The following is a 20,721-nucleotide window of genomic DNA, read 5'->3' as shown; positions in this document are numbered from 1 at the left end:
GGAGATCCAATCAATCCATCCTAAAAGAGATCAATCCTGGGTGTTCATTGGAAGGTCTGATGTTGAAGCTGAAACTCCAATACTTTGGGCACCTCATGTGAAGGGTTGACTCATTGGAAAAGACCCTAACGCTGGGTAGGATTGGGGGCGGGAGGAGAAGGGGACGACAGAGGATGAGATGGTTGGATGGCATCACCGACTCGATGGACATGGGTTTGGGTAGACTCCGGGAGTTGGTGATGGACAGAGAGGCCTGGCGTGCTGCAATTCATGGGGTCGCAAAGAGTCGGACACGACTGAGCGACTGAACTGAACTATGTCATTTACAGTAGTTGAAGCTTTAATCATTTCTCAGTTCTTTGAATATATAGTTGAACGTCTTCACTGGTTTTTCTGACTGCAGTTATCCCTTCCTTCAATCTGCTCTTCCCATAGTTATCAATATTGAATGCAGATAAGGATGATCTGGTCTTGTCAGTTCTGTAATAAAATCTGGTCTTGTCAGTTTGGTGATAAAAACCCTTCTATCATTCCCCATCATTTTCAAGGTAAAGCCAACTTCCCAGTCACGACATACAAGACCCTATGTACGACTTCATTGGTTAACACAGATGTGTTTTAGAATTCAGAAATTTTTGGATTCTAGAAAGGTCATATGATGTACGTAACACATAACATCCTCTGCACATTCTGGGTCAGCACTCTGTAATCAAGTACAGAGACCGATTGTTTATGCCAAGAAGAATAAAGACTATAAATAGATTCTTATCAGTTTAGGTTATGTTTTGCTACCATATGAGTTACAGGAAAAGTTTAGTTTTGGGAACTTTCGGATTTCAGAATTTTGGATAAGAGACTGTGGCCCTATATACCCAGTGGTCTGTTGGAGCTGGATTGCCTCAGCTATTTGTTGTTCAGTCGCTGAGTCATGTCTGCCTCTTTTCAACCCCACGGACTGCAGCACGCCAGGCTTCTCCTTCCTGGAGTTCGCTCAAACTCATGTCCATTGAGTCGGTGATGCCATCCAACCCTCTCGTCCTCTGTTGTCCCCTTCTCCTCCTGCCTTCAATTCTTTCCCAGCATAGAGAAACCTTTTTTATGCATCTCTTCTCAACTCTGTGGTTGATGACATTATGTTGGTAGCTTGAAATTAGCCATAGTGGGAGTATTTGCACCATTGTGTGCATATGTGTTCATTGTTGCTCAGTTGTGTCCAGCTCTGTGACCCAGTGGACTGTAGCCCTCCAGGTTTCTCTGTCCATGGGATTATCCAGAGTGGGTTGGAGTGAGTTGCTAATTCCTCCTCCAGGAGACCTTCCCTATCCAGGGATCCAACCCACGTCTCCGGCTTCTCTTCTTTGGCAGGCAGATTCTTTACCACTGAGCCACCCGGGGAAGCCCTTTTTAATAAAACATTGCCCCGCCTTATAGTCTGGTGGAAGGATAAGATAGTTGAACAAGGAAGCCAGCTACTTAAATGCAGGGAAATTAGGAGGCTTTTGTAGTAATCTGGGTGAGAAATGATGGTGACATGAACTAAGGTTAGTGGCAGTAAGACTAATGGGAGAGATTTTCCTACTCAAAGATAGAGCCTCCAGCATTTGAATAATTTGGGAGCAATCTTGCTTTCTCCCTGTCCCATGCGAGATCTCTGGGTTTACTTTGTAGACAGGTGGTGGTGCCATTTATCAAGATAAGTTGTACATGAAAAGGAGAAGATTTTGAACAGAAAATGAGGGGTCCAGTTTTGGACCACCTTGGTTTTTGGGTGTGTGCAGGGTATATGGATAGGGTGACCGTATAATGTATCATACAAACTTGGACATTTATGGGTGTGATGTGCTGTTTATTATTAAGCTGGGGGCAATTGATATAAATTGGACCTGTCCTAGACATACTAGGATGTTTTTCACTCAGGTAAAAAATATCAAGATCATAGAGATGAAGCCATAAAGGGAAAATGTATAGAGTGAGGAGAGCAGTGGAGTCCTGGAGAAATTTTTGAGAGAGAAAAAAGAAGGTGTCTATTAAGACAGGGAGGAAACCTGGAGCTAGTAGCCTCACAGAATCCCAGGGAAGAATCATTTTGTGTATTTTTGAAGGAGTGTAGCCCCTTCGAGGAATTCTTCATTAGGTAACGTTTATCTTCAGTGAGAGATTGAAAATTTAAAGGAAAATTTTTTTTTAACCATTTATTAGAATACTGTGTTTGAATGACTTCTCATGTATTATGATATTAATATCATAATATTTTTTTGCCACTTTTGTTTGATAGTAATTAGGCCAAAATCTCCTAGTTCAGATCCAATTTAAATACAGATGTCTTTTTATATTATATTTTGCACTAATATTATGAGGTTTTGGTCAAACTCAGTATCACCATAGGCTTAAAGTAAATTTCTAGGTCAAGAGTTAGAACGCATTTATTTTGTAACAGCAAAAGTCATAAAAGCACTTTTCTTCCTTATAAAATAGAGTTCTTTAGGAAATCAACAGAAAAATAAGACTTAGGAATCTTTTGCATGGTTAGTGGATAGTGGTTGACTATTTTCCCCTAATATTTTATTATGAAAATTTTCAAACATACAAAAAACTGAAAGAATTATATCCTCTAGCTACAATTAACATTTTGCTGTATTTACTTTTTCACATAATATGTTCATCTCATCTTTCTGTCCCTTTGGTTATCTTTCATCAAGCCATCTTATTTACCTGTGTTTTTTTAATGTATTTCAAAAAAGTTGATCAGCTGTTTTTCTGAGCATCTTACTTTTTTCTGAATGTTATAATTAAAGTGTCAGTAATACATTTTGTGCAGATGTTTTCAGCTGACCCTTTTTCCTATTTCTAGAAGTCTGAGATTGCCAGTAATTGCTGTCAAATTGAGAACATTAAAAAAAAGTCTAGTAAATAATGTTAAGCCTGAAAAACGTGCTCTTTTTCAATAGCTTTATAATCCAGAGACTTGTAATTTTTAAAGTCATCGAAAATAATTTCCAATACTGTTTTTGATATTCTAAATACATATTTATTCACATTATATTGTTTTCAGAGTGGAGAGATCTACAGACCAAGTCATCAAGCCAGTCAATGTGGGAGCTCTATCAAAATGGGTTGGGAAGATACCTCCAGATGTTTTACAAGACATGGCAGTGATTGCACCCATGCTTGCCAAACTAGGATATGACCCATATGCCAATCCACCTAACTATGGAAAACCTGATCCCAAAATCCTTGAAAACACCAGAAGGGTAAGTGAGAACTTCAAAGTGAATTGAGAAAACTGGGTGTGGAATTTGGGTCCGGGAAAGTTTTTTCTTGTTTTATTTCTTGCTTTTTTTATGATCAGAAAATTATTTTAAATTAGAAAAATCCTATTGGTAAAATGCTTCATCGTCAGAAATCTTCACTGCATTTTAAGGATGACTGTGGTTCTTTCCAGAGACTGTGGGGACAATTCTTCAATCTCTTTTTTCACATTTTCTAAGAATAGTGCTTACTGTTGGAGAGATTTATTCTATTAGCTGATTATCATAAACTGGTCTAAACACCAGAATTGTTAGTGACCTCACTTCTAGTTTCTTTTTACTGTGAATCTAATTGCTGCTTTACTTTGGTTAGATGAGGCATGATTTCTTGGTATTTGAAAACTAAGCATTGACTACACGAGAAGAATTATTATAAATAGGTACAATAAACTACCCTCTGATCAAGAGAAAGTTGCTAGTAAAGTGTGACTACAACTGTATCTTTTAATAAGTTATGCTCACATCTCTATAATCTTATTTGAGAAAAGCTCAAAACTCAAAAAACCTGAATATATACCTTACCTGTATAATCTATTTCAAATCAGATCTTAATGTATTCCTTTTTTTATTGTGGTAAAATTCAAATAACAAAATTTACCATTTTAACAATTTATAAGTATACAATTCAGTACATTTGCATTGTTGTACAGCTATCACCACCACCATCTCAAAGACTTTTTTCATCTTTCCGATTTGAAACTACATACTCATTACACATTCCCCCTTCCTCCGGCCCCTGGCAACCACAATTCTACTTTGAATCTCTCGATATAGTCTTTTTTGAAACTACAGTTTAAATAAGACAACCCTGTTAGCATAAGTCACTGATAGGCTATTTGATTTTCAAGATTAAAATTTCTTGCCTTTTTCTGGTATTCTCTTTTTATGCAGTGTTCTCCCTTCCGCATGATCTTATATCATCTCTTTATTCTGTCCTTCTTTTGACACTTTTAATTGACTAACTTATATTTCATGAGGCTGATTTCCATGTGGATTTTTTACTCTTACGTATTACTTTTGTTTTCTTTTTTCAAGTCATTAGTGGCTATTTGGAAAGAGCTGTTTTCTTATAAACCATCATATAAGGAAGCAGATTTTTTTGGTTTTAAAATTATCTTTATCCTTTTAATATTTTTCATATATATAAGCATTATTATAAAATTATAAGGGCAGTTTATAAAACTTATAAAATTAAAAAGATAGGAAAAAATTCACCTATAATGTTACCACCCAGACAAATAACATTGTTAGTATTTTGATGAATTTCCCTTTCTTCTGTACATGTTAAACAAAGGTAAGATTACATAACTTTTAATCTTACTTTTGCACACACAAAATCTTGTATCCCACCCTTTCCACTTAATATTCACGAGCATTTTCTCATTGTGCACATGTTCTTTAACATAATTTTTCATGTTTGTATAAATAAATCATTATATGAACCACTTTAAATCCTTTTGATTTAAGTGAATGAATGAATGAAAAGTGAATAAATGAATGAGGTTTCCCTAGTATATGTTATATAATTCATTTCACTGTTTTTCTTTTGTTGTTTACAATTTTCTCTTCGGCAAACAGTGCTGCAACGAACATCTTTGCACATACTGCATTTTAGTGGGTTCTGTTTTTAAAGGTTAGAATAATGAAAGTGGAGTTAAACTATGTCAGAGTATCTAAAATTTTAAGGTGCATGATATGTGTTGATTAAATTTTTTTAAATCTTTTGAAGTACCAGCATAATATAGGTGATTTTATTTTAGATTTTTGTTAATTTTAATAGGTTTCATTGATTAATATAATCGAACATTTCCACTTATTACCTACATGCATATATTCTTTAATGAAACTATTTCCTAAGTTTAAAAAAAGTTTTATATGTGTTAAGGTTTTGTCAATTATGTTCTGCTAAAGACAGTACACAGTCTAGCATCCATTATCATAGTCCTTTTTAATCTCTTGGTAATCGGTAATTCATAGCTTTTGCTTTTGTACATACTAAAATGGTTTTTATAAACCAAGGTACATGTATAAATGATGTTTAGAGGTTTCCCAAGCAGTAGACATTATAGTTTTCCTACATGTGAGTTGGCTGGTTAGACTGTTTTTGGCTTGCTTGAGTGGTTAAGTAGGGAAGAATGCTGTGGTTTGAATCCTTGTGACTAGAGAGTTTGTTTCATACACATTTGTGGCTTTTGAAGAGTTTCAAAGTATACACTGGAAAAAACCTCCCTCCCCAGCCCTGTCTATATCTAAAGTAACAAGTAATTTTGGGAGAAAAAAGATAAAGTGTGAACTATAGTTGCATTTTTGAGCTTTTTGTGATAAAGCATACAAGCCAACATCCTTGTTTTGTGGAGTTTTTCAAAGCTATATATTTTCAAGGCTTTTTTCTGTAAAAGCTCAGATGCTAATATATCCAGCATTGATGATCATGAAGTTTCATAAAGTAATGCTTAAAAATTGATCTTCGCTTGTCAGCTGTGACATGAGATTGACTCCAGTGAAAGAAGATGGCTGGGGAGATTGTGCCCTTTATTTATGGGATGGAAGTAGGGAAAAATTCACGTTTTGACTGGGACTATAGAATCCAAAGTTCTAGGCCTAAAAATTGTGTTTTTCATACAACTTTGGATAGTCTAGAAGTATTGGTGTCTGAGTCAGTGTATTTTGGAGACATGTTGCTCAATTTTGAATAGAAAATCATGTGCTTCATGGCTGCTCTGACTCAGATGGTAAATTGGAAATGAAATGCTAACATATTCCATGTCCTTTCCCATCACTGAGATCTCTAATCCCAAAATTGTAGCACATTTCAGTAAATAGCGCCCTCTAGGTTACATTCCAGCAATCTCCCTCCCCATGTTATGTTCTAGCAATCTCCCTGCCCATGGGTTTTTAATCTTTTAAGATTTATAGACCTTTGAGATCTGATAAAACTATGGGTCCCTGTCTGAGAAATAAGGCAACATATATAGAGAGAGAATTTTATTCTATAATTTTAATGGATTCATAGATGCCTTTAAAGCCCATCAGATTAAGGACTTCTGTTTTATAGTCTCCTTGAAAAGCTCATTCACTCGTGTGACTTTGATTACAATCTATTTGCTGATTATCATAAATCTGTATCTCCTAGGGTCTCTTTCTTGAGCCACAAGCTCATTTTTTTTCAGCTGCTTTCTGTATTTCTCCACCTGGTTGTTCACAAGGACCTCAAACCCAATGTCCAAAATGAATTTATTGTCCATACCTGTTCCCTGATAGAAGCTAGACAGATTGTTCACTAAACTGAGCAAGAATCTAGAATAGGGGCGAGATTAGGCTGTGTTTATCTATATTTTCACTGTCTAGAGCCAGGGAGCAGAGTCCTCAGGACACATGGGTCAAGCCCCAAACAGTACAGTAACAGACCTGGTTACTAAACCTGAAGAGTGAGCTGAAAAGCATATCCCAGTGTGAGTGGAATATCCAGTTGAAAACCAGATTAGATAGTACTAAGGAAGAACAAATAGTCAAATAGGAAAGCACATATCAATGTATAGAACCCACAGAGCAAACAAGAAGGAACTTGAATATTAAGTTTCCTGGGAGAGGGAGTTGGTTTATATTCCTGAACCAAACAGTAAGGGCACCCAAAGCCAGTGCTTGGTGACATCCTGGAGGGACAGGGTAGGGAGGGAAGTGGATGGGGGCTTCAGGATGGAAGAGACACATGTATACCTACAGCCAGTTCATACTGATGTATGGCAGATACCATCACAATATTGTAAAGTAATTATCCTCTAAAAAATAAATTAATTAAAAAAAAAGACACACTGAAAAAAAAAGAAGCTACAGCTGTTGGAATCAATGTTCTTGCATTAACAGGAGAGCCTGTAATACACACCTGGGTTTTCAAAAACTTCTCTGTGTTTTTCCTGTCTCCATGCATAGCATTTCTGTTTGTCTAGTGATCAAAGTTAGTTAGGATTACCTAGCTTTGCAGATGGCATGTAATTAATTAATCACCAAGCCCCGCTGATTATATATTTGAACTTATCTTGACTCAATTCTTATTTTAGCTACCTTGCTTATTTCAGTTCCTCCTCATTTTTCACATGAATTATGGTTTATTCCCCTTTGTGTACGTGAGTGTATTCATTCTTCTACATTTAAAACAATGTTCAATGACAGTTACTTTTTTAAAGTTCAAATCTGAATGTATCTGAACACTACTATTCCCTTGTGGAAACCTTACTCCACTAGTACTATAGGATAAAGCCCAGACTTCTTAGAATGGTACTTTTCAACCAAATCTTTGGAAATTTTCTGATGCATTTTTTATTGTTGGTTTCTGAGTTAATTCCATTACAATTACAGAATACACTAGTGTGGTTTCAGTCCTTTGAAATAGATTGAAAATTGCCTTACGGCCAGCATATGTTCTCACATGTCGCTTGAGAGGATGTATATTCTGCGGTTGCAGAATTCTATAAATATTGATTAGGTCATGTTGTTTCACAGTGTTGCTCAGATCTTCTAATTCTTATTGCTTTTAGGGGGTCTAATTTTATCAGTTTTGGAGAAAGATGTGAATTTGTCCTTTTATTTCTATCAATTTTGCTTCATGTGTTTTGAATCTATATCATTAGGAGCATACCTTTTTATATATTCTTAAGTAATTAGCTCTTATTATGAAGTGTGTCTCATCATCTCTGATGTTTCTCTCTGGAAAGCTCCTTTGTCTCATGTACGAGTAGCCATTTCATTGTTTTTATGCAACCATGTTGAAAATGTCATTATTTCACCTTCATTATATGAGAATATTTTGCTTGGTGTAGAGTTCTAGATTGACAGGTTTTTGTGTTTTGTTTGCTTGTTTGTTTTACTTTCAGCGCTCAGAATATGTTGTTTTATTGGTTGCCATTTTTTTTATGAGAAGTCAACTAAAATTCTTATGAATGTAACAGCTTTTTTTGTTTGTTGTTTGTTTTTGAGTACTAAACTTCAGCAGCAGTTCTGTACTTCTTTGACACATAGTTCACTTGATAGAATTTGTTGTTGTTTAGTTACTAAGTCGTGTCCAACTCTTTTTTGACACTGTAGACTGTAGCCTGCCAGGCTCCTCTGTCCATGGATTTCCTAGGCAAGAGTACTGGAATGGGTCACCATTTGCTTCTACAGGGGATGTTCCCAATCCAGGGATTGAATCCACATCTCCTGCATTGGCAGGCGGATTCTTTACTGCTGAGCCACCAGGGAAGCCCTGTTTTTTGTTTTTGACTGCTCTAACATTTTTCTCTTCAGTTTTTGCCAGTTTGACTAAAAAGTGCCAGATTCACTGATCCTCTTTTTGCTGTCTCTCGCTTCAGGTTTAATTTGCTTTTAATTAACTTACATTTGAATTCACTGATCCTTTCTTCTTCTATGTCCAACCTGCTATTAATCCCATCCAGTGACTTCATTTCATATAATTTATTTTTCAGAACTAGAATTTCTGTTTCTTTGCTGGAATCCTCCATCTCTTCACTCATTCTGTTCATCTTCTCTTCTGAATTCTTTTAACATTTTTATAATTATTTTAAAGTTCTTATACATGGGTCTTTCTTTTGGCTTTTTTTCTCAATTATGAATTATGCTTATTTAGTTCTTTGCATGTTTTAGGGTTTGTTTCATACTGGACCTTTTGTATAAAAGAAGTAACCTAGGTAATATTCTTCCTTTATTTTTCCCAGATAGGGCATATTCTTTCATCTCTCAGGCAGCTGGGGTATTTGGCTGATCATTCAAATTTCAGTGAGTCAGACTGAGCTGGGTCTGAGCAGCAGTTTTAATTAGTTTACTTCTAGATTTAAATGCAATGGCACCCCACTCCAGTACTCTTGCCTGGAAAATCCCATGGATGGAGGAGCCTGGTAGGCTACAGTCCATGGGGTCGCTGAGAGTCGGACACGACTGAGCGACTTCAGTTTCACTTTTCCCTTTCATGCACTGGAGAAGGAAATGGCAACCCACTCCAGTATTCTTGCCTGGAGAATCCCAGGGACGGGGGAGCCTGGTGGGCTGCTGTCTATGGAGTCGCACAGAGTCGGACATGACTGAGGTGACTTAGCAGCAGCAGATTTAAATGAAATTATGGAGATTTGACCTTTAGTCCACCCCACAGTTTCCTGTGTGCTGAGGATGAAAGGCTGATTTCTTTGGCTTTTTAAAAATAACAGCTGGCAGGGAGTGGATTGAAGCTTAGATTAATTTGTTTCCCCTCTGGATTGCAGCTGCAGCAGGGCCCTGGAGTCTAAGGACCACACAAGTTTGGGAGCTCTCTCTCCTTTCTAGCTCTGCTTCCTCTGCTGCTTACTCAGCAGAAGTCCCTTGGGTTATAGTTATTAGACCAAGAGATTTACTTTTACATCTGGGCCTCTTCTAGATTTGAATTCATCATACCAGTTCACACTGCCACTGAAAGTTCAGCTTCTTTTTGTCTTATCAGCAAAATCTTTCACCTCTGGTAGGCCTGCTTTTCTGCCTACCTATACACAGATTAGGCAATTGATTCAAGATAGAAAGAGGCTCTTTGCTCACCTTTGAAGAACTCATCCTTCTCTGGAAGTCATTTAGACTTCATTGCTTTCTTGCATCCGCTGCTCTTTGATGGCTCTAAAGAAAAGTTTGTCTGTTGTTTTCTTATTGTTTCAATGAGACCTTCTGTTTCATAACCATAGTGGAACTCCTTAGAACAGCATTAAGATTCTTTGCTGCTTTCAGTCTTCCTTTTAAACCTCATCTCTTTCCATCCTTCTAGTCGCACCACACTACCTGCCTTTCCTTCTCTTGGCTTTTATAACCCTGTTCCTTTGCACTTGCTCTCCTTGCCTTGATTAGCTTGCTTCTCTTCTTCATTTTACAGCTTTGTCCTTTGAGACTCAGCTCACATGATGCCTCTTATGTGCCACAGATCCTTCTACTATTCTTCGTGCCTGCCTTTGCTCTTGCAGTTATAGTATCATTTATATTATTTACTACTTCTTTTATACTAAGGATTTTTCAAAGGCATGGACCACATATACATTTTGTATCTTGAGCACTTGAGAGTTAGTAGGTGTTCAATAAAATGATTGTTATTAACAAAAATAAACCTTAGACATAGAAAGAAGAATGTTTCTTCAACCAAAAATACTGTGTCCTAATATGAAGTTCTTGTAGGCAACATTTGAAGTGATAGGCCAGTTCACAGAGATTCTGCCTTATGTGAGAAATGCTCCGTTACACAGAGGTGAGCTCCAGTGGCTACCGCATACTTTATGGTGGTGTCAGTCTGTGTTCAGTTGAGGAAAGGGAGCTACTGTAAGTATTATAGGAGTGAGGGGTCTAATATGTTAATTATGGCTTACCAAAATATGGGAAAACTGAGGGTCTGGAAAATTTAAATTATATACTGGACATTTTATTTAAAAGAAGAATAGAGAATGAACCTAGATAAAGCTATCACAGAAAAATCAGGAAAATAGGCATTCATGATTTAAGCCTGCAGTGGGTGGAAAGCCAGAGTTTGTAGACAAGCCCTAGAAACTGTATCTAGCTGTCAAAATGGGCCCTCTGTAAGGGAGCCTAAGGGAGAGCCTGTGCGGCATGCCACAAAGATGAAGTGGGGACTTTAGAAGAGGTCTGTGGGAGCACTGCGTGTCTTGAGAATAATGGCTTCTGCTTCATTTCCACTTTATAAATCTCATATACATTTCTCTCTCATTGGTAGCTATTTACTCCGAACCACACAGGGAAGGGAATTACATAGGACTTAATTTTCTACCCTAGACAGGAATGGTGGTGATACCTGTTGACCATGCACAGTCCAACATAGTTCATCTCTTTGTCAGCCTGACATACATACATACCCATTTTAACCATATTAATTTCCAAATAAAGATAATGACATTATGCCTCTACCTAATGTGATGCAGCGATCCCTTACAAAACTGAAAGCATACTAACCATCTCCCCAAAAGAGGAGCCACCGTGTTTCATACTGTACTTTATTCATTTCTGGCTAATATTTACTCCCCCAGCTGAGTCACACTGTCTTTGATATCCTGAAACCTAAATACTGAGCTATAAAGTCAGCCATAAGTAACACACCTTTATTAGACAGTATGGGGATGGGAAAGAGAGGAGAAAAAAAATCAATCTATTCAGACATACTCATAACAAAGCAAGGAAGAAAATCTACAACACTATTGTAGTCCCCATTTCTGTACCTGTCATGTAGTCATGGACAGCATTTATAGTTTCTTTCTTTCTCTATTTCATATTCCATTTGCCCTCACTAACTATGTTGGTTCTATGATTCTACTCCTGGAGGAGTGACCCAAACCTTCATTCTGAAAGGGTGTGTGCCAATAATGGTCATGCCTATATTGTTTGGCAGTAATTTTCCATTAACTTTCATTGTAAACAAGTCTAACAGAATCTCCTGGGTTCTAGGAAATGTCTTTCCTTCCTTCGCTGTGTACGCTGTGTATTTTAAATCCTGTTTCCTGTTGATAATCGAGATTAATCAACCGAGTTAATCCCTTTCTTGTCTCTTGCTGATCATAGATCGTCATAACAAATATAATAATAGTGAAAAAAGTAGGGAATACTGTAAGAATTAACAAAATGTTACACACAGATAGGAAATGAACAGATGCTATAGAAAAAATGGTACCGATAGACTTGCTCAGTGCAAGGTTACTGCAAGCCTTCAATTTGTTAAAAAAAAAAAAAAAAAAGCAGTGTTTGCAAAACACCGTAAAGTGTAGGTCAATAAGACGAGGTATACCTGTAAGAATACAACAAAGGCGACAGGGTGTATGTGGACACGACTGCATTAGATGAGATTGTTGGACTGGGTTTGCTGAAGTTGCCGCCTCTCTTCCCTCGCTCCCATTCTCTCCTTGCCTGACTTGGAGGAAGCCAGCTGCTGTGCTGGAGAATTCCTTGTGGCAAGGACCTGCATATAGCCTCTAGGAACTGAGGCTTCCTCCACTGACAGATAGCAACTCAAGTTGACAGTTATATAACTGCAAGGAATTGAATTCTTAAAACAATCCAAGTAAGCTCGAAAGTAGAATCTTCCTCACTGGAACCTTAGATGAGACTGTAACCCTGGCCAATATCTTGTTGGCAGCTTTGTGAGACGCTGAGCAGAGGGCTTTCAGCTGTGTGTGGACTCCTGACTCCAGAGAAACTCTTAGATAATAAATGTGTGTTCTTTTAAGCTGCTTAGTTTGGGGTAATATTGCATTTGAGTTTTCTTGATATTGCAGAGAACTAGCTTTTGGTTTTTATCATTCTCTTTGTTGGCGTCTTCTACTTTTTTGAGCTTGTATTAGTATCATCTTCTCTCTTATCTTTATTATTTCCTTGTCTTTACTTAAAGCTTATTCTTTTTTCTAGCTTCCTAAGGTTGAACCATAAGAATCAATTTTATTTTTTTATTTATTATTTTTTATTGGGATGTAGTTCTGGAATCAATCGTAAATATTTCATATTTTCTAATAAGTACATTTAAAGCTATACATTTCCCTCTAAACCGCTTTATTGTTATATTCCACAAATTTTGATGTGTTGTATCTTCTTTGTCATTCAGTTTAAAATATTTTCTAATTTTTCTTGTGATTTTTTTCTTTGACTCATTAATTATTCAGAAGTGTGTTAATTTCCATATTGTCTGAGTTTAGATCATTAATTGATACTGAATTCTTATTTAATTTAGCTATGGTTTTGCATAGCATGATTCTGCATGATTTTGGTCCTTTTAAATTTGTTGATAATTGTTTTATAGTCCTGCATCTGTTCTATCTCAGGGAATGTACAATGTGCACGTGATAAGAATGTGTATTCTGCATGTGTTGAATGTAGAGTCCTTTAAGTATCAATTAGAAATTAAATCAATAAATTAAATCAAGATTGTTGATAGTGTTATTCAGAGCCTGTATGACATTACATAGTTTCATTCATACTGAGCATTGTGCCTGCAGAACCTCCAGGAAGAAATAGTAATGCACTATTGTGTATGCATTGTTATATTTCTTGTGATCTGTGATTAATGATATTTGATGTTACTATTGTGATTGTTTTGGGCACCTCAAGCCATGCCCATTTAAGACAGTGAACTTAATTGACAAGTGTTGTGCGTGTCTGACTGCTCTACTGATTGGTGATTCCCCCATCTCTCTTCCTCTCCTTGGGCCTCACTATTTCCTGAGACATAGCAATATTAAAATTAGGCCAATTTATAACCATACAATGGCCTCTAAGTGTTAAGTGAAAGAAAAAGTTATAATGAGTATATTATCCAAAGCAATCTATAGATTCAGTGCAATCCCTATCAAGCTTCCAACGGTATTCTTCAGAGAACTAGAACAAATAATTTCACAATTCGTATGGAAATACAAAAAACCTTGAATAGCCAAAGCAATCTTGAGAAAGAAGAATGAAACTGGAGGAATCAACCTGCCTGACCTCAGGCTCTACTACAAAGCCACAGTCATCAAGACAGTATGGTACTGGCACAAGGACAGAAATATAGAAAATAGAAAGCCCAGAGATAAATCCACGCACCTATGGACCCTTTATCTTTGACAAAGGAGGCAAAAATATACAATGGAGAAAAGACAATCTCTTTAACAAGTGGTGCTGGGAAAACTGGTCAACCACTTGTAAAAGAATGAAACTAGAACACTTTCTAACACCATACACAAAAATAAACTCAAAATGGATTAAAGATCTAAACATAAGACCAGAAACTATAAATCTCCTAGAGGAAAACATAGGCAAAACACTCTCCGACATAAACCAAAGCAGGATCCTCTATGACCCACCTCCTAGAATATTGGAAATAAAAGCAAAAATAAACAAATGGGACCTAATTAAACTTAAAAGCTTTTGCACAACAAAGGAAACCATAAGCAAGGTGAAAAGACAGCCCTAAGAATGGGAGAAAATAATAGCAAATGAAGCAATGGACAAACAATTAATCTCAAAAATATACAAGGAACTCCTGCAGCTCAATTCCAGAAAAATAAACGACCCAATCAAAAAGTGGGCCAAAGAACTAAACATACATTTCTCCAAAGAAGACATACAGATGGCTAACAAACACATGAAAAGATGCTCAACATCACTCATTATCAGAGAAATGCAAATCAAAACCACAATGGGGTACCATTTCATGCCTGTCAGAATGGCTGCTATCCAAAAGACTACAAGCAATAAATGCTGGAGAGAGTGTGGAGAAAAGGGAACCCTGTTACACTGTTGGTGGGAATGAAAACTAGTACAGCCACTATGGAGAACAGTGTGGAGATTCCTCAAAAAATGGAAATAGAACTGCCATATGACCCAGCAATCCCACTGCTGGGCATACACATTGAGGAAACCAGACTTGAAAGAGACACGTGTACTCCAGTGTTCATCGCAGCACTGTTTATAATAGCCAGGACATGGAAGCAGCCTAGATGCCCATCAGCAGATGAATGGATAAGGAAGCTGTGGTACATATACACACTGGAATATTACTCAGCCATTAAAAAGAATACATTCGAATCAGTTCTAATGAGGTGGATGAAACTGGAGCCTTATACAGATGAAGTAAGCCAGAAAGAAAAACACCAATACAGTATACTAACACATATATATGGTATTTAGTCAATCGGTAAAGATAACCCTGTATGCGAGACATCAGAAGAGACACAGATAAATGGAACAGTATTATGGACTCTATGGGAGAGGGCGAGGGCGGGACGATAGGGGAGAATGGCATGGAAGCATGTAAATTATCATATGTGAAACGAATCGCCAGTCCAGGTTCAATGCATGATACAGGGTGCTCTGGGCTGGTGCACAGGGATGACCCAGAGGGATGGGATGGGGAGGGAGGTGGAAGGGGGGTTCTGGAAGGAGAAAACATGTACACCTATGGTAGATTCATGTCAATGTATGGCAAAACAAATACAATATTGTAAAGTTAAAAAAAGATAGATAAACTAATTAAAGAAAAAAAAGAAAAAGTTATATACCTCTTACCTTACATCAGAGCTGGAGACAATTAAGCTTGGTGAAGAGAGCATGTAGAAAGCTGAGACAGACCAAAAGCCAGACTTCTTGCACCTTCAGTTAGCCAAGTTGTGAATGCAAAGGGAAAGCTCTTGAAGGAAATTAAAAGTGCTCCTCCAGGGGACACACAAATGTTAAGAAAGCAAACAGCCCAGGTCTCCCACATTGCAGGTGGATTCTTTACCAGCTGAGCTACAAGGGAAGCCCAAAATATTCCTTTCCAAATATTGCTGCTCATTGACAATGTACTTGGTCACCCAAGAGATCTGATGGGAATGGACAATGAGATTGATGTTGTTTTTCATGCCTGCTAACACAGCATTTATTCTGAAGCCCATGGGTCAAGGAATAATTTTGACTTTCAAGTCTTATTTAAGAAATACCTTCATAATACTGTATCTTAGATAGAGCAATTCCTCTGATGGATCTGAGCAAAGGAAATTAAAAACCTCCTAGAAAGGATTCACCATTCTAGATGCTGTTAAGAACATTCATGATTCATGGGAAGAGATCAAAATATCAACATTAACAGGAGTTTAGAAGAAGTTGATTCCAACTGTCATATATGACTTGAAGGGGTTCAAGACTTCAGTGGAAAAAGTAACTGCAGATGTGGTGGAAACAGCAAGAGAACTAAGATTAGAAATAGAACCTGAGGATGTGACTGAATTGCTGTAACCTCATGATAAAACTTTAATTCATGAGGAGGTGCTTCTGGATGAGCAAGAAAAGTGATTTGTTGAGATGGAATCTACTACTGGTGAAGATGCTATGAAGATTGTTGAAATGACAACAAAGGATTTAGAATATTATATAAATTTAGTAGAGAAAGTAGAGAAGGAAATGGCAACCCGCTCCAGTGTTCTTGCCTGGAGAATCCCAGGGACGGGGGAGCCTGGTGGGCTGCCGTCTGTGGGGTTGCACAGAGTCGGACACGACTGAAGCGACTTAACAGCAGCAGCAGTAGATAAAGCAGCAGTAGAGTTTGAAAGTTCTACTCTGTGGGTAAAGTGTTACCAGACAGTATTGTATGCTGCAGACAAATCGTTCATGAAAGGAAGAGTCAGTGCAGCAGACTTCATTGTTGTCTTATTCTTAAAAATTGCCATAGCCACCCTAACCTTCAGCCACCACCACCCTGATGGTCAGCAGTCATTAGCATTGAAGCAACACCCTCCACCAGCAAAACGATTATGATTCACTGGATAGTGTCAACATAACTTTTATAGGCACTGGGACACCAAAAAAATCTGTGTGACTAGCTTTGTTGCAATATTTGCTTCATTGTGGTTGTCTAGAACCAAACTCACAGTATCTCCAAGGTGTGCCTGTATTAATTCAACATTGCATTTTTCAAATGTTCATTTTTGGGATTTGAAATCTTGAATAAGTATCAGTAGGCTTCATGTGAATTCTTCATATATTTTTCACTTAATACATTTTGCATTTCAACAAGTGACTGCTGCTGTTTTATCACTAAGTCATGTCCAACTCTTTGTGACCCCATGGTCTGTAGCCCGCCAGGCTCCTCTGTGTGTGGGATTGCCCAGGCAAGAATACTGAGGTAGGTTGCCATTTCCTTCTCCAGGGGATCTTCTTGACCCAGGGATTGAAAATGTGGCTCGTGTTGTGTCTCCTGCATCTCAGGTGGATTCTTTACCACTGAGTGACATGTTCTCCTGAATAGTGATTTGACAGACAAGCAAGCATACAAAGACCTCATCTTGTAGTGAAAGCCTATTGACCATGTTTTATCACTGAATGAAGACTGTGCAGACTACTGCCAGTTCCTTTCTATTTTTCCACCACTTTTCAACCCAGAGATGCTGCTTCTTTCCAAGGAGACAGTAGGAGTACTCAGAAGCCCTGTGCCTGCCCCTCCAAATTATTTCTTCCTCCTCTTTCCTTTCCACGGATAACTTCTATCCTAAATTCTACCATCATGGATTTAATTTTGCCTGCTTTTAAATTTCATATAAATGAAATCATACAGTTTATTTTGAAGAAAGGAAAAAAGCAGTTTCAGACATCAAAGAACTGATCTGACACAACCTCTAGCCCTGGGTTGATTAGAAACTGACTTTTTGCCCTCACCCCTAAAATATGATGGTCTTCTCCTGGGTATCAGTGATCTCACAGAACACCAACCCAAGACAGGAGTCCTCTTTAACCACGATGAACTGAGAAAAGACAAGACCACTTTGTAGTAAAAACGAAATACCAAATACCCATCTCTTCTTAACCAAAAATAGCTTTATTCTCACTTCTAGTGTTCCTTTCTTTTAGATAAGATTTATTAAGATACCCAGTTAGAGAATAATCCCTGCTTGCTGGCAGCCCCCAGTCCAGAGCAAAAACCCTGTTTCCTTGAACTCTTCCCCAAATCACCTAACCAAAATCATGAGAGTCCTTTGTGATGCTCTTTTCCTGAGACATCCTACATTTCCATAGTGTGTGTGTTCCCTTGTTTAAAAGAGTAATGAATTCAACATGTTCAACTACAGCTATATTCCTGGTAGTCTTTAGCTGGAGGGTATTGACAGTATTCTTTTGTGTCTGGTTTCTGTTCTTTAACATTCATGAGTTTCATGTTGTTGCATTTCACAGTAATTCATTTTTGTTTTTTAATGTGATACTGTAATTGCACAGCTATTTGGACATTTGAGTTGTTTATAGTTGTAGGGATGTTTTAATGTTGATATACAATATCCTTGTACATGTCTTTTGATGAAAATGAATATGCACTTTTGTTAAGAATATGCCTGAGAGTTACATTAGGAGTTTCCAAGACAGTAGTCTTAAAATTCTTATGCTTCCAAGTGTAGCTGATTATAGCAAAAAGATGGAAACTAAAACCTACAAAGGGAAAAGGCACATGGGGGAAAAACTCTGGAGGAAACCAGGTGCTATCTTTCAAATGTCCCTCACGGTGGAGTCACATAGGATTTGCTTCATTCACTCAGGAACATGTGTGACAACACATGTGAATTGTTGCCAACCAGGGAGCTCACCAGAGCTTTTGAATCCAGGATTTTTACTGGGGGTTGGTCATGTAGGCATGTATACCCCCCAGAGAGAAAACAGATGTTCACCATAAATAAATAACTAACATAAACTAGCAGCTCAAACTGGGACAGGCCGGCCCAAGGCCTCAGACATCCAAAAACATTCCTATAGACAGAACATTCTAGGCTCAGATCCCTGGAGCCAGCCAAGAGCAGTCCTGAAAATAGGCCTTTCTTGGGAATGTGCAACATTTGACCAAAATAGGCCTGCTAGGTTAATCTTTTCCGTCACAGAATGAATGTATGGGTCAGAGGGCATTTGAATGTACAAATTTAGGAGATAATGCTAAGTGACTGTGTTCTCTCACTAGCAAGTGTATGAGAATTTCAGTTGTTCTACATCTTCAATATTAGAGTCAATCTTTTAAAATTTTAGCCTTTCTTATAGGAGCGTAATGATGTTTTATTATGGTTAAAATGAGTATTCCTTAATAACTAAAGAGAGCAAACCCTTCTTCATGCTATTTGCCACTGAACTATGTTATGAAATGCTTTTTCAAACCTCTTACCCAATTTTCTACAAAATAATTTGCTTTTTCCTTAACGATTTTTAGAAATTCTCTGCGTATTTTGGTGTGTGATGTTTTTATGTATCTCACATATGTTCTCACACTTATCTGCTTTGCCTTTTCTCTCCGTTAAGGCTGTCTTTTTAAGAATAGAAATTCCTGAGACTTCCTGGTGGACCAGTGGTGTAGGTTGTTACCCGATATTGAACAGCATTCCCTGTGCTATATTACAGTAGGTTAATTTTAAATATAGCAGTGTGTACATGTCAACCCCACACTCCCTAACTATCCCTCCTCCCATAAACATAAATTCATTCTGTAAGTCTGTGAGTCTATTTCTGTTTTGTAAGCAATTTCATTTGTAATATTTCGTTTTCTATTCTGCTTATACACGATATCATACGATATTTCCCTTTCTCTGTCTGACTTATTTCACTCAGTATGACAGTCTCTCGGTCCATCCATGTTGCTGCAGGTGGCATTATTTCACCTTCTTTTTAATGGTTGATTCTTCAATTCATTTATTTTCAAAAGTAGAATTGAATAGAATGAGTTAACAGTATTCTATAACATAATGTCATATGTAGCCCTGAAGGTTCAGTAGGTTCCAATCAGAGAGGGCCCAATGGAGTTGCTTCTTCTGCTTGTCTGCTTAATCTGTACTGTAGGTTGGCCTCAGAAACTATTCTCAGTCCATCATCTGTAAAAATGGAGACCACTGTGAAGGAATCTCTTCATTTATTTCTTTTTTTGTCCAACTGTCCATTCATCCCTGCATCCAGGATATACAGATAATTAAGGATCTGTCCCTCTCCTTAAGAAGTATGCTGGAAAAACTACTAACTGTAGTTCAACATGATAACTGCCATAAATTTAAGGCATTTGGGATACTATGTGGACACAGAACTGGCTCTACTGGATTGTCATGTTTAAAGGATAAGTTAAAAATTCCTAGTTTGAGAAAAGAAGGAAAAAGCACCCCAGTGAAAGGAAATTGATGAAATTATTATTGACTGTATCTGTGTGTATTAACTGTCCTTCAGTGTTACTGAAAATTATGTTCAACACATTTACCTTTGAATAAAGATGTATTCTTGCCTGGTAAGTATCCTGTAGTAAACTGATACAGTTTCTTAATCATCCTGCATGTTAAACTTTTCTCCCTTGGAAATCAATGCCCTGATGCTAAATTTGCTATATTTATACTGCTTTCTTATAGAGGTTCATATGTCACATTTACTACATGTTCCCAATTCAATTTACATTCCAATCCATCTTGTCCAGCTTCACCCAAAAGTCAATACACTTTTTCTTAAAAACATTTTTGGAGGAGCAGATGATGCTTATGAACTTAATAATATATTTCTTCTTGATATAGGGAATGTATTAATAACACTTGTCCATTGTTTCTAACACAAGATTGTTGAATGCTGCAGAAACCCAGTCTGAGGTTTGCAAAGCCGCCAGAATATTTTTAAGACAAATGAGAATATGTAAACATGCATGTTATCAGCTGTTTCATGTTTGTGTTTTAGCAATAATGAGTCTCTAGTGGGCCAGAAGAGCCCAGTGGGATTAAAGATGTAAATTTCAAAATCTAGATTCCTTTCTGCATTATCATATCTGGCTGGAGTTGTGGTTTCTCTGCATGTGAAACTATCATTGTTTCTCGAGGGGAAATGCTTTTAATATTATTAAAAATAGTGAATTACATAACAAAATAAATAGCAGGCCATGCATGGACCAATGATGAAAGTTTGTCGTGAACTA

At 37.4% G+C, this 20,721-nt stretch overlaps 1 protein-coding gene across 3 annotated transcripts in view; it reads left to right on the top strand.

Moving 5' to 3' along the window:
* Nucleotides 1-20,721, top strand: part of TPST1 (tyrosylprotein sulfotransferase 1) — a 105,400-nt gene that overhangs the window by 70,280 nt on the left and 14,399 nt on the right. For all 3 annotated transcript variants that reach the window (XR_014073437.1, XM_081558086.1, XM_081558087.1), the window contains one exon: nt 3,053-3,251. Coding sequence is in view for 2 of the 3 variants with exons in the window: in XM_081558086.1 (XP_081414212.1) it covers nt 3,053-3,251 (199 nt within the window). In the remaining variant the exon portion in view is untranslated. The remainder of the gene's footprint in view (nt 1-3,052; nt 3,252-20,721) is intronic.

The sequence above is a fragment of the Giraffa tippelskirchi genome, chromosome 13 (genome assembly GCF_054371585.1).
Source record: "Giraffa tippelskirchi isolate mGirTip1 chromosome 13, T2T-mGirTip1v1.2.pri, whole genome shotgun sequence".
In the NCBI taxonomy this organism is placed as follows: domain Eukaryota; kingdom Metazoa; phylum Chordata; class Mammalia; order Artiodactyla; family Giraffidae; genus Giraffa; species Giraffa tippelskirchi.
The sequence above is the reverse complement of the archived record's forward strand: the minus strand, read 5'-3'. Positions and strand labels throughout refer to the sequence as shown.